This window comes from Galeopterus variegatus, unplaced genomic scaffold, assembly GCF_000696425.1.
Source record: "Galeopterus variegatus unplaced genomic scaffold, G_variegatus-3.0.2 Scaffold1374, whole genome shotgun sequence".
In the NCBI taxonomy this organism is placed as follows: domain Eukaryota; kingdom Metazoa; phylum Chordata; class Mammalia; order Dermoptera; family Cynocephalidae; genus Galeopterus; species Galeopterus variegatus.
In genome coordinates, this window is record NW_007727485.1 from 321,337 (window position 1) to 336,482 (window position 15,146).

Genomic DNA, 15,146 nt, shown 5'->3' on the forward strand with positions numbered 1-15,146 from the left:
AATTGAAAGTAGGTTATGCTCAATATAAAGTTATTTAGCCCATAGACCAAATAAATCTTGGTCTTCTAGGAATGCTTTTTCTGAAATAGCATAAACTTCAATAAATGTCATAAAAAATATTTTTGTTCATGTTATCCAAACTGTGGTTTCTTATGGAACTGATACCTGCCCTTTTAGAAAATAGGTTCTGAAATATACTGAGGTTTTCATAATTCCAAATTGTTATAAAAGGAGGATTCTAGTTTATTAGTTTTTCAAATCCTCCAAAAACAATACTTGTATCTAGGAATTGTGTTCTGATGGTTATGTTTTTTTTTATGGAAGTTAAGAAAGCCTGCTAATCTTCCTTCTGTTTGTCACATGTATAACAAATATCTTTATTTTTATTAATCAAGGACGTGAGAAATATATTCAGCATTTGGTAGTTGTCATTAGTTTTAGCTAATATATGTTTACAAGGTACTTCAAAAAGTTCATGGAAAAAATAGAAATGATAGTACAAGTCTTTCCATGAACTTTTTGAAGACCCCTTGTGTGTGTGTGTGTGTGTGTTTATTTATTTAAAAAATATATATGTATATGTTTTTTAAGATTATGGTATTTGCTGTCTTGTATTCTCGTGTATCATATTTTCATGTTGGTCAAAACAGTAGACCGAAGCAGATAGTTAAATTAGTACCAAGATATTTTCCATGAATTGCTAAAAGTTTGCTTGAATTTGTTTCTTTTCTTCTCAATATTCAGGATAAAAAGGGAAATAATTACTTACAATAATCAGTGCCCCTATAATAGAAACAAAACTATTTGCCATTTCCTGAAGAGAAACAATTTTTCCTGGTGCTAAGACAAATTTTTATTTAAGTTCTCATAAAGGGGACATGGTGTTGTAGTGAACACTGTCTTCCACATCTTGCAAACAAATACAACCATATTTTCGTAGGATTTGTGAATTTTGTAAATCTAACTCAGTAAAAGCAGTTGTACCTAGGATAAATGCAAGTCTACAGGGTTTGGGTGCTTTTGATCAAAAATGACACTTAAAATATCTATTCAACTCTGAGAATGACCATTCAACTCTGAAAATGGTTTGTTTGGCCACACAGTTTGTATGCATATTTGACTTAAAATTTGCCTGCTTTGGGGCAAGACTTTGTACCTTCCAGTTTGTACTTTATTTTTTCTTGTACCCACCTATCTGTTCTGTGCTCAGGTCCTGAAGGCATTTACATTTGTATCCCTTGATTTATAGGAGTAGACAGACTGTACTTTGTACTTTTTATATTGAACATAATTTCTCATATATAAACTTGTGATAGAAATTTGAGGGCAAAGATCTTGAGGTTATATTTTCTCTCTAACACCTGTAGATTCACATGTATAGACTGTCTACCAAGTGGAGCTTAGGATGGCATCCTTTTATGAGAGCTAAAAATGGATAATCATCCTACTTCTTAGGAGGCAAAGGAGGCTAATGTTTTCCTGAGAAAACAGTCCTACATCCACTTTAACATACAGACAGATCCCAAAGTTCAGTGATAATCTGTACCATAGATATGCTCATCTATAAAAAAATTTTAATGTCTTAATGTTTTGATGCAGTTTTTACCAGCAGTTCTCTATGACTATAAAATGTTTTTTTTAAAAATTAGAACATCTCTTCTAATTTAAGCATTGTAAGTTTCTTGTATTTGTTCAAGATAAATAGCTATAAAATGTATTTCTGTATAACTGAATGCTTTTGACTTGCCTTATAGAGTTGTTGCATTACAGTTAATTTGGTGTTTGGGAACAACCACCAGAATGATTATTTTTATATTAGTCTAGTTTCTTCAGTCATTTTTAGAAAGTAAATAGCAAATTCAATTATTCACTGAAGTTACTCATACTAATATGTGATAATATGAGTTTAGAGTAGACTATTTCTCTAACAATCCTCAATATTGGGGTGCCCCATGGCATGCAATTATCTTATCTAGAAGTGGTTCCAAGATGTTATAAACTTGTGATAGAAATTAAATAGAAATTAAATAGCTAGTTAAAAAAAAACCAGATCCAAACCTTTGTGGTCCATTTTATAGAGATAAAGTAGCAATTTTTATCATATGCTTTTATTGTTGGCGTTATAGACAGACATTTACTTATGTGTATCTTAAGGAACATGATCTACTGCTAAGAGTCTCAAAATTAAGCATTTTCATTGATTTATGTTTTTTTAAAAAATTACAATAGGAAAGAGAGCTTGAAGCAAACAAAAAAGAAAAAATGAAAGAGGCTCAACTTGAAGCTGAAGTGAAATTATTGAGAAAGGAAAACGAGGCCCTTCGTAGACATATAGCTGTTCTCCAGGCTGAAGTTTATGGTGCAAGACTGGCTGCCAAGTACTTGGATAAGGAACTGGCAGGAAGGTGTGTAAAAAATGGTATGCTTGTACTCTTAGGTGATGAAATCAGGTATTTAATGAGGTTGCCTCTTATCTCTTGTGGTAAATGAAACATTAATCTTTACTTTCAGAACTATTTTGTAATTGGTTATAGCTTACTGTTGTTAAATTAATATTGACAGCATTATATATTGGAGATTTATTTATCTGTACCAAATAAATATGGTTTACATACACAAACGCACACAAATAGTAACTACTATCAAATGTAATCACTCTGTAGAGCAGCACTTTTCAGCTATTTCCTACCTTGACACCATAACATGATGTTCACACGTATAGCAGAACTTCTATGAGAAATTTTTTCTATGACCTTTCTTGCTCTTCAAAAAAAAATGTTGAATTAATGACTGATTTTATTATAATAATACACGGCATTCTGATTGCATTCATTTTGTTAAATAAATTTTTCACAAACTTTGGTGATTTATTATTTTCTAAGTCATTTTATGCTCATTGTTTTAATGTTTCAATTAAGAACTGATATGGAGCAAAAAGAAAAATTTATATCCTCTTGAAGTACAAATTTTCTAATAACTTTTACCACATTTAAAATGATCATTTTATAAAAAGACACTGTCATTAGAAGAAATATTTTGTATAGATAATCGCATCTAAAAGCTAGTATTTAATAGTATCTGAGTTCAGTTAGCTACCTTGTTGCATGCAAGACATAAAACACATGTTAATTGACAATCTCATAAACTGTTTTTTGGATGTATTTGAATCAGGTATATGACTAAAGGAGGTCTCATTCATTCCTTTTTAAAAAAAATTTTTTTTTTACTGTTTTTGCCTTGAAGATATCTGTTCTTTTCAAAGTTTTCATATCTTTTCATATATTTATAAGTCTGAAAGGCATCAGGAAGTTTTATCACAAATCGAGATTTATGGAAAAGCTACTTAAGTTCATTAATTCTATTGAATTCTCTCTATAGTAAGCATAATGAAAAACTAACTAAATGAACTCTTTTCCCAATATGAAGAGTTCAACAAATACAATTACTAGGACGAGATATGAAGGGACCTGCTCATGATAAGCTTTGGAACCAGTTAGAAGCTGAAATACATTTGCATCGTCACAAAACTGTCATCAGAGCCTGCAGAGGACGTAATGACTTGAAACGACCGATGCAAGCACCACCAGGCCATGTACGTTTGCTTTGCTGCTGCTTCCCCATCATCCTCTTCTTTCTTTAATTGTAGTCTTTTCCATTCTTTCTTTTATTTGAGTGGTATTTAAAACCTTTACTTAAAGTGTGAAAATGAGATTCAACTTACTTAAAATAGATACAAATTTAAAGTTTCAGCAACCCATAGAAATTTTGGTAGCTCTTCACAGACTTACTGATGCCCTGAGAGTGATATTTCTGCAGACAGTGAGCCACTGATAGCAAAAGCATATTGCTAGTACTTTGGATCATTTTTCAAAATTTTCCTGGATCATGATTGGGCATGCTTAAATTTGTTTTAAGCTTAGTTGAGAGTGTGTGTTCATAATGACAAATTAGCAGATATTTTTGTGTAGTTCTTTTTAAGGGAATTTTTGGTGACTAAGTAGTTTCTGTACTAACGTTTGCATCTGTTTGGTCCTGGAATAAGATGGAATTTGAGATCTGTGTCCAATCGTCTACTTCTGTAGCCACCATCACACAGGAGCTTTCTTTTCTATCTGGATAAATTTTTACTAAATTTCATTACAACAGCTGCTTGATAATGCAAGCCTTAATATATGAAAGCATATCTAACTCGTATATCGTGGCTCACATATCTTAGGTAGTACCAGATAAAGTGTGGCCTTAAATAGTAAAATAATTTGTTCCTCTGCAAAGATTAATGTGAGAGGAATTGGTATGTATATAGAGTTGATGGAAGAGGACTGGGGACTGCCATAAGCACTTATGACATTGTCTCCTCTAGGAAGTAGATTTGGGAAATGGTCCAGTAGATTTGGGAAATGGAGAGGATAGGAAGAAGACAAAGTAGTTTGTGTTAGGTGGTCCAAGTATAAAAGCATGCCTATGAAAGTGGCTAAATATGAGGCTGGCATAAATATGAATAATAAATATGGCATAAATATGAGGCAGTGGCCAGATGACCAAAGTTATTTTATGATAAATAAAGGTGTTTTAACTTTAACCTGATAATCATGGAACTTTTAAATAAAATAGCAGATTTAATAAGATTTATACTTTTTTTCTGTCGGTGACTTTGATATAGTGAGGACGATGTATTGGAAGAGGGCTAAACTGGAGTTGAGGCAATACATTAGAAAGATATAATGGTAATAATACAAGGAGAAAGTGATGAGGACAGGAGAAGTATCATTTGAGGGGAAGGACAAGTTTGAGAGAATCAGAATCTGGAGGACTTGATTGGTGACTGACGGCTTTTGGTTAAGTAGGTGAATGAGAAGGAAGAGTCTTTGATTTGAGCAACTGAGTGAGATATGGCATTCCATGATAAAGGAAATAGAGGAAAAGGAAAGTTTTGGGGTAAAGATGATGAGATCACAGTTTTAGATTTGTAGTGTTTGAGGTGCCATTGGGACATCTAAGGTATAGCCAGTTGGACATAAGACTCTGGAATTCAGGAGAGAAGTCTGAGTTGGTGAAATATTAGGGAAGTCATCCATCTATTATAATGGAAACCATAGGATTGGTTAAGTTACTCAGGGAAGGTATATATAAAGTAAAAAAAGTAGGAAGCAAAGGATGGAAACTTAAGGAGTGAGGGAAGGAAATGATCACTAAAGGAAGGATCCTAAGATGGAGCTGTCACATATAGGCTACCTAGGAAAGTGGTGTTATGGAAACCAAGGAAAAGAGAGGGTTTCAAGGAGGGGGCAGTGAACATGATCAGTTTTCTGCAGGGTTCAAATAGGGTAGTGACTAAAAAGTGTTAATTGGATATAACAATATCCGTCACCACAGAAATTCAGTGACCACAGAAAGAAAAATCCAATGGTGCGAGTAGGGGCAAAACTTTAATTACAGTGATCAGACTATTGGATGTCAGAGACAAGGAAGTAGATACGGTGAGGATGAACATTGTGTGGAGGTTAAAGAAACAGGGAGGAGGATAGTTGCTAAAGAAGATGGTGGAGGATTGAAAGGTTTTATTGTTTTGTGTTTGTACATGGTCACCACTCTAAAGGGGAAGGGGCTTGGAATTTGTTTATCTGCTGAATAGGAAAGGAGTTTAGTAGAGAGAGAAAGAGTAAAAAGTACCAGAGGAAGAATTATTAATGGAACAAGGACATTTATTTAAGAAATGGACTACAAGAGCATCAAGGAATGAAAAAGTAATAAATGATCTTATTGGAAATTTGTTTTCTAATTCTGCAAATCAGTTAAAATAGAAGTAGATCTTTAGGGCTGGCCTGGTGGCGCACTGCGCCGCTTGGGAGTGCGGCAGCGCTCCCGCTGAGGGTTCGGATCCCATGTGGAGACCGGTTCCCGCTCACTGGCTGAGCGTGGTGCGGGTGCAACACCAAGGGTTGCGAACCCGTTGCTGGTCCCCGGTACGGGCGCGACACCAAGGGTTGCGATCCCGTTACCGGTCAGTAAAAAAAAGACAAAAAGGAAAAAAAAGAAGTAGATCTTTAGGATATTTTCCAGAGAAGACAGATAGTTACCACTTTTATTTCTTAAAGATATTTGTTCGTCAATTCCTGGCAATAATTCTTTTTGTAATATCCTACAATTTAAAAAGATACATATCAATATGAGAATTGTTGACAAAAGAGTGAGAAAATCATCCATGAGGGTACTTCAAAAAGTTTGTGGAAAGATAGAATTAAAAGATAATACAAATCTTTCCATAAACTTCTTGAAGTACCCTTGTATAAATTTCACCATATTAGCAGAACAACTATTTTCATTTTTCCTATTAATTACTTTATTTATTTATTTTTTTATTTTTATTTTTTTAAAAGATGACCGGTAAGGGGATCTTAACCCTTGACTTGGTGTTGTCAGCACCACGCTCAGCCAGTGAGCGAACCGGCCATCCCTATATGGGATCCGAACCCGGGGCCTTGGTGTTATCAGCACCGCACTCTCCCGAGTGAGCCACGGGCCGGCCCTAATTACTTTCTTTAACACTAACTATACTGTGTACCCATACCAAAACATTAATAAAGATTTCTAAAAGCAAGTTATATAGCATGAGATTACTTTATTTGGTATGTTATTTAAATGATACTAATTTTTCTTCTTGTTTTTTTCTCCAATAAGGATCAAGACTCCTTAAAGAAAAGCCAAGGTGTTGGTCCAATTAGAAAAGTTCTTCTCCTTAAGGAAGATCATGAAGGCCTTGGCATTTCAATTACAGTAAGAAGTAGTGCTTCCAGTTTCCCTTTCTTCAGTTAATCTAGTATAATCATATTTCTTTGTTGGACATCACTGGGGAATCAAGTATTCTGTATATGTTTTCTAAATAACTAAATTTATCCCCGTGGCCAAATCTATCCACCCTTAGCCAGGAATCTGGCCCAAGCTGGAGCTTCCGTAGACCTTACAATCTTCTCTCTACACCTAGTGGGTTTCTCCTCTATCTTAGGAGCAATTAACTTCATTCCTCCCATTATCAACATAAAACCACCGGCGATATTCCAATACCAACCCCCCTGTTCATATGATCAGTTCGTATGGCCATGGGGATAAATTTAGTTACTTAGAAAATATATCCAGAATACTTGATTTAAATCAAGTTATTTAAATTTAGTTTTTTAGTTACTGAGATTGAAATTTAGTTTAAATTTAGTTATTTAATTTAGTTATTTAGTTAAATTAAATTAAATTTAATTATTTAGAAAATATATCCAGAATACATCAACACTTTTGTGTAAACATTTTTGTTATGACTCAGTTCATAATGACTCAGGTTATGGTTCTGTACCATATACTGTGACACCTTTAGGAGCCTTTGGGAATAGTTATGGCTATTTTCTTTTGCATTAAATGGCTCCAGATTGTATTATTATTCTTTCTAGGGTATGTGTTATCTTTTTCTTGTCTTGTTTTTTAGCTGTCAGATTTCACTGGCTCTTGGGTCCAAATATTATATATTCTTTTTAAATTTGATGCCTTTAAAAATGGTTGTCTTGGGCAACATTCCTGAGAGCAGTCTATTATAAAGTACGTACGTTTAGAGTCATTTTGTTGTAGTCTCAGTACGTTACTGAATAAGGTGGTTTTACTCTAATTTTCACATGGTAATACTTAGGCACTGCATAAGTTCATTTGTTTTCTGGTATTGCTCAATGTAGAAATGTTTCTTATAATAAAAAGTTCATCTCATCTACATTAAATACTTATTTTTTTAATGCACTGTCCTCAAAGAGCATAAATTTTAGTAGGAGAAATAAGACAAACACACTTGCATGCACACACCCATACACATAACTATGATACAAGTTAGAAAGGGATAGTACCAAACACTGTATTTCTCCAATTCTACATTGCTTATTTTTCACATCTTAACGTTTCTGAAATAGAGATTCATCGTTTAATTTTACAGTTATTTTGGTGGTACATTAAATAATTGTTCTTGCCATTTATAGCAGTTTAGATTTAATAAAATATAAAATATAATAGTGCTTGTGGAGTACTAATCCATAAGTATTTTCATTTATGTTTAAAAGTTTAGCCAATTGTAATTTTTTTTGGTTTTTAGGATTTTAGTTCTTTTGGCTCTGGAATGTATTTTAGAAAAGTACATGTTATTAATCATTTTATCCAGAGGTAACTTTTGATACTCAGAATAATTTATTTACTGTTACCTAAGTAGCAAACAAAATGTCACCCAGCATTTATAAAGATAATGTAGGTGCTTATTAAAATATATTTTTAAGAAAATATTTTATTTCTAGAATAGTCTGTGACTGTATTTTACAAAGAGTAAAACTAATTTACTGCCTCTTTTTGTTGTTGTGAGGGTGGGAAAGAACATGGTGTTCCAATCCTCATCTCTGAGATTCATCCAGGACAACCGGCTGATAGATGTGCAGGGCTACATGTTGGGGATGCTATTCTGGCAGTCAATGGAGTTAACCTAAGGGACACAAAGCATAAAGAAGCTGTAACCATTCTTTCCCAGCAGGTAAATTCCATTTATGTATGAGGGTAGTTCAAAAAGTTCATGAAAAGATTTGTATTGTCTTTTTTTTTTTTTTCCTTTTTGTCTTTTTTACTGACTGGCAATGGGATCACAACCCTCGGTGTTGCGCCCACACCTCGCTCAGCCAGTGAGCGGGAACCAGTCTCCACATGGGATCCGAACCCTCGGCGGGAGCGCCGCCGCGCTCCCAAGCGGCACACTCTCCAGTGCGCCACCGGGCCGGCCCTTGTATTGTCTTTTAATTCCATTTTTCCACAAACTTTTTGAAGTATCCTTGTAATTAGAATCAGATCTAGTAATTGGTTCTTTCTGAATCTGTTGAATACTTTATACTTCCCTACAAAGTTTCTCAAGTAGTAAAGAATTTATAGATAAATATTTTTTTTCCCTTTGATTTGGGACTTTTATAGATAACATTCAGTCAGGTTTACTGAAAAAGGGCCATTTTGTTTACTCTATTCCATGGCTGCATGGAAAAGCATAAGTCCTCTGTATTGTAGTATCCTCATCTGTATGGTAAAAATTTAAATAGAGCTGTAAGGATTGAGTATGTTAATACATGTAAAGTAGTCAGAACAGTATCTAGCACTTAGAAAGCAACATCATTAATGACCAAAACATACAAATTATAAGATATTACAGAAAAGATGGTGCTAGAAGTGGATCGATTTTAGTCAGAGAATACTAGAACTGAAAGGGTCCTAAGAAATCATCTAACACAACTGTCTTACTTAAAAGAGAACTATAGTATTAGTGAACTAAGGTTTTAGAGATTAAAGGATTTTCTCAGAGCAAATAAATTATAGAATTGGGATTCATATCCAGGAGTCATATTTTTCCATTGTACTTAAAATTTTTGTGTTCTTTTGTTTTTTTCCTTTGAGGAGAGAGTTGAGGGAATTAGAGAGGTGTTGGCAGTACATTGAGATGTTTCTTGGATCATTGGTGTGGTATGCCAGTATGGAATTGAATCTGAGAGTTGAAAATGATTTTATAGCTTATTGGTTCAAAATGCATGAATCTCCTCTACAACATCACTACTTAAATAATTGCTTTAAAGGAAGGACTTGCTGATATTCAGCCACTCCATTCCATTGTACAGTGCTGATTTTTAGAAAGCTCTTGCTCATATTAAGCCTGAAATCTGTCTTTGTGACAGCTACTCATGGATCTAATGCTGTCATCTAGAACTTTACTGAAGATCGCTACATTATCTATATAGCTCCCCAAAATGGTGTTTTTAAAGCATTAACTGATAGGGGAGATCTAAGATGTTACCATAGGCTCTTAAATTAGTGTTTTCTAAACCCAACGTGGCTGTCATTCAGTAGTAGCACAAGAGTGGGATGAATGGCAGCTGTGGGAAAGGAGCACCCGATAGGCAGTCTGAGTTTTAAGGAATTGTTAAGCACATATGAAACTACTGAGGTATAACCTTTAACTGCTGTCAAAGAGGAGCACCAAAGAGACTAGTGGGTAGCAGTCAAAAATGGCATGCTTTCCTTTGAGCAAAAGCAGGCCATAATTTTCAGAGAGTTGCAAACACCAGACTTGTATGTAGTGCTTATAGTCTCTTATTAAATGATAATTATACTTTGAAATTTTTTTAATATAAAATGATCTATAACTTTTTATTTGAACGTAAAATTATTATGAAAGAATAACAGTACAAATATTACACATTTAGTCTGGCATTGTAGAAAGGGCCAAGGACTTTAGAGTCAAATTTTTATTTTTCTGTGTACTTATTCATCATATTGGGAAAATTATCTGCTCTCTCCAGGGCTCACTCAGAGTTCTCATTCATGTAAAAGAGACAATAATAGGGTTATTCTGAGGATTGAAGGCTATAATTCTGCACAGTAAATATAGTAATTACTATTATTACTAGGTAGAAGAATACTTTAACACTAAGTCTGGTACTCAGTGAAAGTTAAGATTCAACACCTGTTCAATAAGAAGTAAGAAATGGTTGTGTAGGTGTTTCTGAATTAATTAAAGAAAAGTTTGTATGATGCCCTTATGTGCAAGTTTATTTACTATGTCAATAATCAGATGGACTTGCCGAACTGCCGTTTGTGAAGTGCAAATAGCAAAATGACTTTTAAACTGAACCAAGTGTTTAGTTTAAAGTCTGTAAAGTTCCAAAGTTTTATAAATTTAACAGTTAAGCATCTTTTTTAATTTTAGATTTACTAGCAAAAGTATTGTGATCAGTAGAAAGAGCTACTATAATGTTAAAAGGAAATTACTTGTAGAGTAATTTCACTACATTATCCACAGTGCTCCCCAAAATGTGGAGTATTCATGGAGTTGGTCTGGACATGATGGCCTGTCAGACCCCTTCTACTTCTGCAGATTCTAGAATTTCATTATTTGTCATCTAAAAATGAGCTGTATCTGAGATCTCTCCACTCCTAAGCCTCCCCTCAGTGAGATTACGAATCCTTTTTTAATTACAAGTACAATAATTTGACATCCTCATTTTCTTTTCCTATCTTAGAGAGGAGAGATTGAATTTGAAGTAGTTTATGTGGCTCCTGAAGTGGATTCTGATGATGAAAATGTAGAGTATGAAGATGAGAGTGGACATCGTTATCGTTTGTACCTTGATGAGTTAGAGGGAGGTGGTAATCCTGGTGCTAGTTGCAAAGACACAAGTGGGGAAATCAAAGTGTTACAAGGTAAAAATCACTCTAAAAATTATTATTGACATATTCATTATTAATAAATTTTTAAAATATAAAAGCCTCAGATGTTCTTCTCAAACACTGTTTTAATGATGGGGAAATCAAAGGAATGAATAGCTTTTTCTCTTGCTTATAGTTTTATTGTACATAGAACATGGTAATCATGCTAAAATTTTATTTACATATATATTCTTCTAGATTCATCTTGGACTTTAAGACAAGTACATCACCAGTTAATGAACATTAAGTGGTCCTTCAAAAATAAATGAAACTCAAGTTTTCTAGACTCTTAAGCAAAGACCAACATGTAGAGTCAGGATGTGTGATTTGAGGACCTTTGGTTTAGTTCCTTTGCTTCATTTATACAGTTTTTCTTTTCTTTTTTTTTTTACTGGCAATATTTTGTCATGTTTATTTCCTGTCTTTTTTCTAAGCATACAAAAATAAACATATGCATATGAAGTAATAATTTTTTTTTCAGATTTCTTCATTTTAATTACTAATATGATAAACATCAGTAACTATAACCCACACAAACAAAAGCTCTTTGGAATTTTCAATGCATGTTAAGATTATAAAGTCATCCTGAGACCAAAAAGTTGGAGAACTCCTGGCATACAGTTTTAGGTGAACTGATGAATGTTACCATTTTGGTAAATCTGTGGTATGAATTGTCTACACAAAGACAGCAATAGCAATTGTTTTCCCCATGCATCTTGAACAAAACTATTGTGGCAGTATGTCAAAACCTTACACTTGGGCTGCTCTCCCCATGGTTTCATTGTCTTCTACCCTTTCTACTCTTTTCTGTCAGGATTAGAAGGCTTATCCCTTTTCTTTGCAGCTGAAGACTAGACAACTCTGTCATAGATGCAAACTGCAGACACTTAAAATGTGACTCAAATAACCAAAAATGTATGCTTATATGCTATATCACTATTAACTGTCTCAAATCACAAAAATCTATTGGTTATTGTTTAGCACATGTCCATACTTCATAGCTCACTAAATAGATGATGTCATCTTATTTATTTGCAAGCCTGTTATTGGTTTTGTAGATTAGCCAAAGTTAGTTTTTTAAATTTTAGCTAGACATTGTTTTGCCAACAAACTAGTTTTTTTTTTTTTCGTTAAATTTTTATTTTGTCAACAAACTAGTTTTTTAGCAGTCAACTTAATGTGTGCCTCATGACTGATGTTAAAGTAATATGAAAGCAAAAATGTAAAATAGAAATATAATTCACACTTCAGTAGATATTTGTATAAGTAGAATTGACTGAATTTTCAATTGTATGTTATCAGTTCTAAGTTTCATAGAAAACTTGATAGGAAATGTTATGTAATTTTTAGATTGGTCTGATAGATAATGTTTTAAAATCTGTATAGTGTTTAATATCTGCTATAAGAAGAAACAATTCCCTGTTAGAGTATCTAACTTGATAAATCTAAGGCCCCATTATTTTGCCTCATAAATTTGCCTTTAATTACACTGGGCATTTCTTTGATTTTTTTGTTCAATAAAATTGTAAAACTAAATTTTTTTAGACCAGAAAGTATATGATTTTTTTCTTTTCCTTTCAGGATTTAATAAGAAGGCAGTAACTGATGCACATGAAAATGGAGACCTGGGAAGTTCGAGTGAAACTCAACTAGATGACAGTGCTTCAAAATTAGATGATCTGCACAGTCTATATCATAAAAAACCCTATTAAATTGACTGTTTCTCCAGACAGGATTGTTAATGAGACTATTCTGAGTTTGGGGCACTAGGGAAGATGGTGACAAAGACTATACAAGATCAATGGGGGCTTTTGGTTGCCTAAATGAAAGGCGGGTACCTCAGGGCTTCATGTGAACAATTCTAAATGCATAAACCCCCTCTTTTCTGTGGTATACCATAATTAGCTATTGCATGTAAAGCAGTTTTGATTTTCTTGAAATTGTAAGCACCAAAGCATGTGTTTCCCAAAGGGACATTACTAGGCCCTTAAGTACCAAATGAAGCACTATTGTTTTATTTGGTTCCTTTTCCATTTAGTAGAAGGATAGTGCTAACTGGAATTTTATAAGAAATAGCCATTAAATATAAGAGAAATGAATTCATATGTTCCAGAATGTTAACTGTGGTGTTTCAAAGGACAGAACTTGACTCAACGAATTGCAGGGTCGTAAGCTTGACTTTAACTGAAGGAATGATTTAGGTTTTTTTTTTTTTTTTTTGTCTTTTGTCTTTTTTGTCTTTTTCCGTGTCCGGCAACGGATCGCAACCCTCAGTGTTGCCCCCGTACCGGACCGGGGACCGGCAACGGGATCGCAACCCTCGGTGTTGCTCCCGCGCCTCGCTCAGCCAGTGAGCGGGAACCGGTCTATATGTGGGATCCGAACCCTCGGGCAGGAGCGCCGCCGCGCTTCCCAAGCGGCACACTATCCAGTGCGCCACCGGGCCGGCCCCAGGTTTTTGGTTTTTTTTAATTTATTGTGTACCCTGATATCTAAATCTAAATCAGTTCTTAATAATCATTTATTGTAATAAGTTTGCCTATCAGCTTTATTCAATGCAGTACAAATTAATTTTCTTTAAGCAATCCTTTATCAATGCTGCACTAGAAATAGTTTCTGAAAAGTGCTGTACATTTTACTTTACAGGTTTTGTTTTGTTTTGTTTTTAAGAAGTGCAGATGAGTGTAAAATAGCTGTTCTCAATTATGTTGATCTGTGTGCACGGTATTGGAGCATTACACTATTGATATTTAGTCTCAAGTGTTTATTTTCTGGGATCCACAAAAGATGGTTTTATACATTTTTAGTTGTTCATAAAGTTTCTTGTTGTGATAGTCCTGGCAGTTAGAGACAAACTTTTCTGGCAGTAAAAGCTCAAGTTTATTACAATGTTATGAAATACATTGCATTCAGACATCATTTTTTTAAGTAACTGATTTGCCAATCATCTAAAAAGCTGGGGGCAAAGTTGGGCAAGATGAGGTGAAGATGTTTTGATGCAGTAATTGTTTTGGTTGGGTTTTCAAGTCAGTGTATGTTTGACTAAAGTGCTTTTCATATGCAAACTCTATGAATTTGTTAGTTCTCTTCGTCCCAGAATTAAGCATGGAGTGCCACCTCTTTTATTTACTGTTCTTCAGGCCATTATATCCTGCTGGGCAAAGTCAAAACATTGCATTTAAAGAGGTGATAGTTTTGCTAATATCACTTTTAAAGGATATACATTTAAGGGAATATTAAATGGGAGAAAGCCTACAAGGCTTTTAGAATATTATAAGTATCTTCATTTCTACTATTCAGATGTTATGTGATAAAACACATTTTCTTGTCTGTCCCAGATGCATTGTATATTTGTTCAAAGTTAACTCTATAAGATGTATATACTTTATTTTGTGATTTTGCTATTTATAAATTTAATGTTTTAACTGTTGCTCATTCATGGTTTGTTTTGGGTGGTTTTGTTCATCTGTACTATCACTGTGTTAATCCATAATAGAAGTATACTGCACAGTGTGTATTGTTACTGATATTAAAACACTTTGTAGCATAACTTTGTTGCCTCTAAGCAAAAGCTAGTATTTAATTGTACAACTGAATAAGCAAGTTACATGTTATTGTTTGCTACTGGCAGGCTAAGCCTCATGAAAGAAAAAAATTGTGTTTTCCTCATGCATTTGCTCTACATCAGACACATACCCCATGCATGACGAGCTCTGCAAACTGGATTTTAGCTAGTGTATTAATTTAATCAAAAATGTTTTCATTGTAGCACATCTGAAAACTTTTTTGCTGTGACATGAAACCATGTTATTCTTACCTTACACAGCCTGGGATGGAGTAACCATCGCATTTTTTGCCAGAGAATATCTTTTATTTGTTATGACTAAATCCTT

The 15,146-nt window shown here is 34.0% G+C and overlaps 1 protein-coding gene across 2 annotated transcripts in view; it reads left to right on the forward strand.

The window, feature by feature from the left end:
- The window catches only part of GOPC (golgi-associated PDZ and coiled-coil motif containing), a 41,129-nt gene extending 26,326 nt beyond the window's left edge, over positions 1–14,803 (forward strand). For both annotated transcript variants that reach the window (XM_008576625.1, XM_008576624.1), the window contains 7 exons: positions 2,230–2,405; positions 3,427–3,592; positions 6,679–6,774; positions 8,381–8,545; positions 11,067–11,247; positions 12,835–13,454; positions 13,708–14,803. In XM_008576625.1, coding sequence (XP_008574847.1) covers positions 2,230–2,405; positions 3,427–3,592; positions 6,679–6,774; positions 8,381–8,545; positions 11,067–11,247; positions 12,835–12,965 — 915 coding nt within the window. In that variant the 3' untranslated portion in view covers positions 12,966–13,454; positions 13,708–14,803. The remainder of the gene's footprint in view (positions 1–2,229; positions 2,406–3,426; positions 3,593–6,678; positions 6,775–8,380; positions 8,546–11,066; positions 11,248–12,834; positions 13,455–13,707) is intronic.
- Positions 14,804–15,146: the final 343 nt, after the last annotated feature.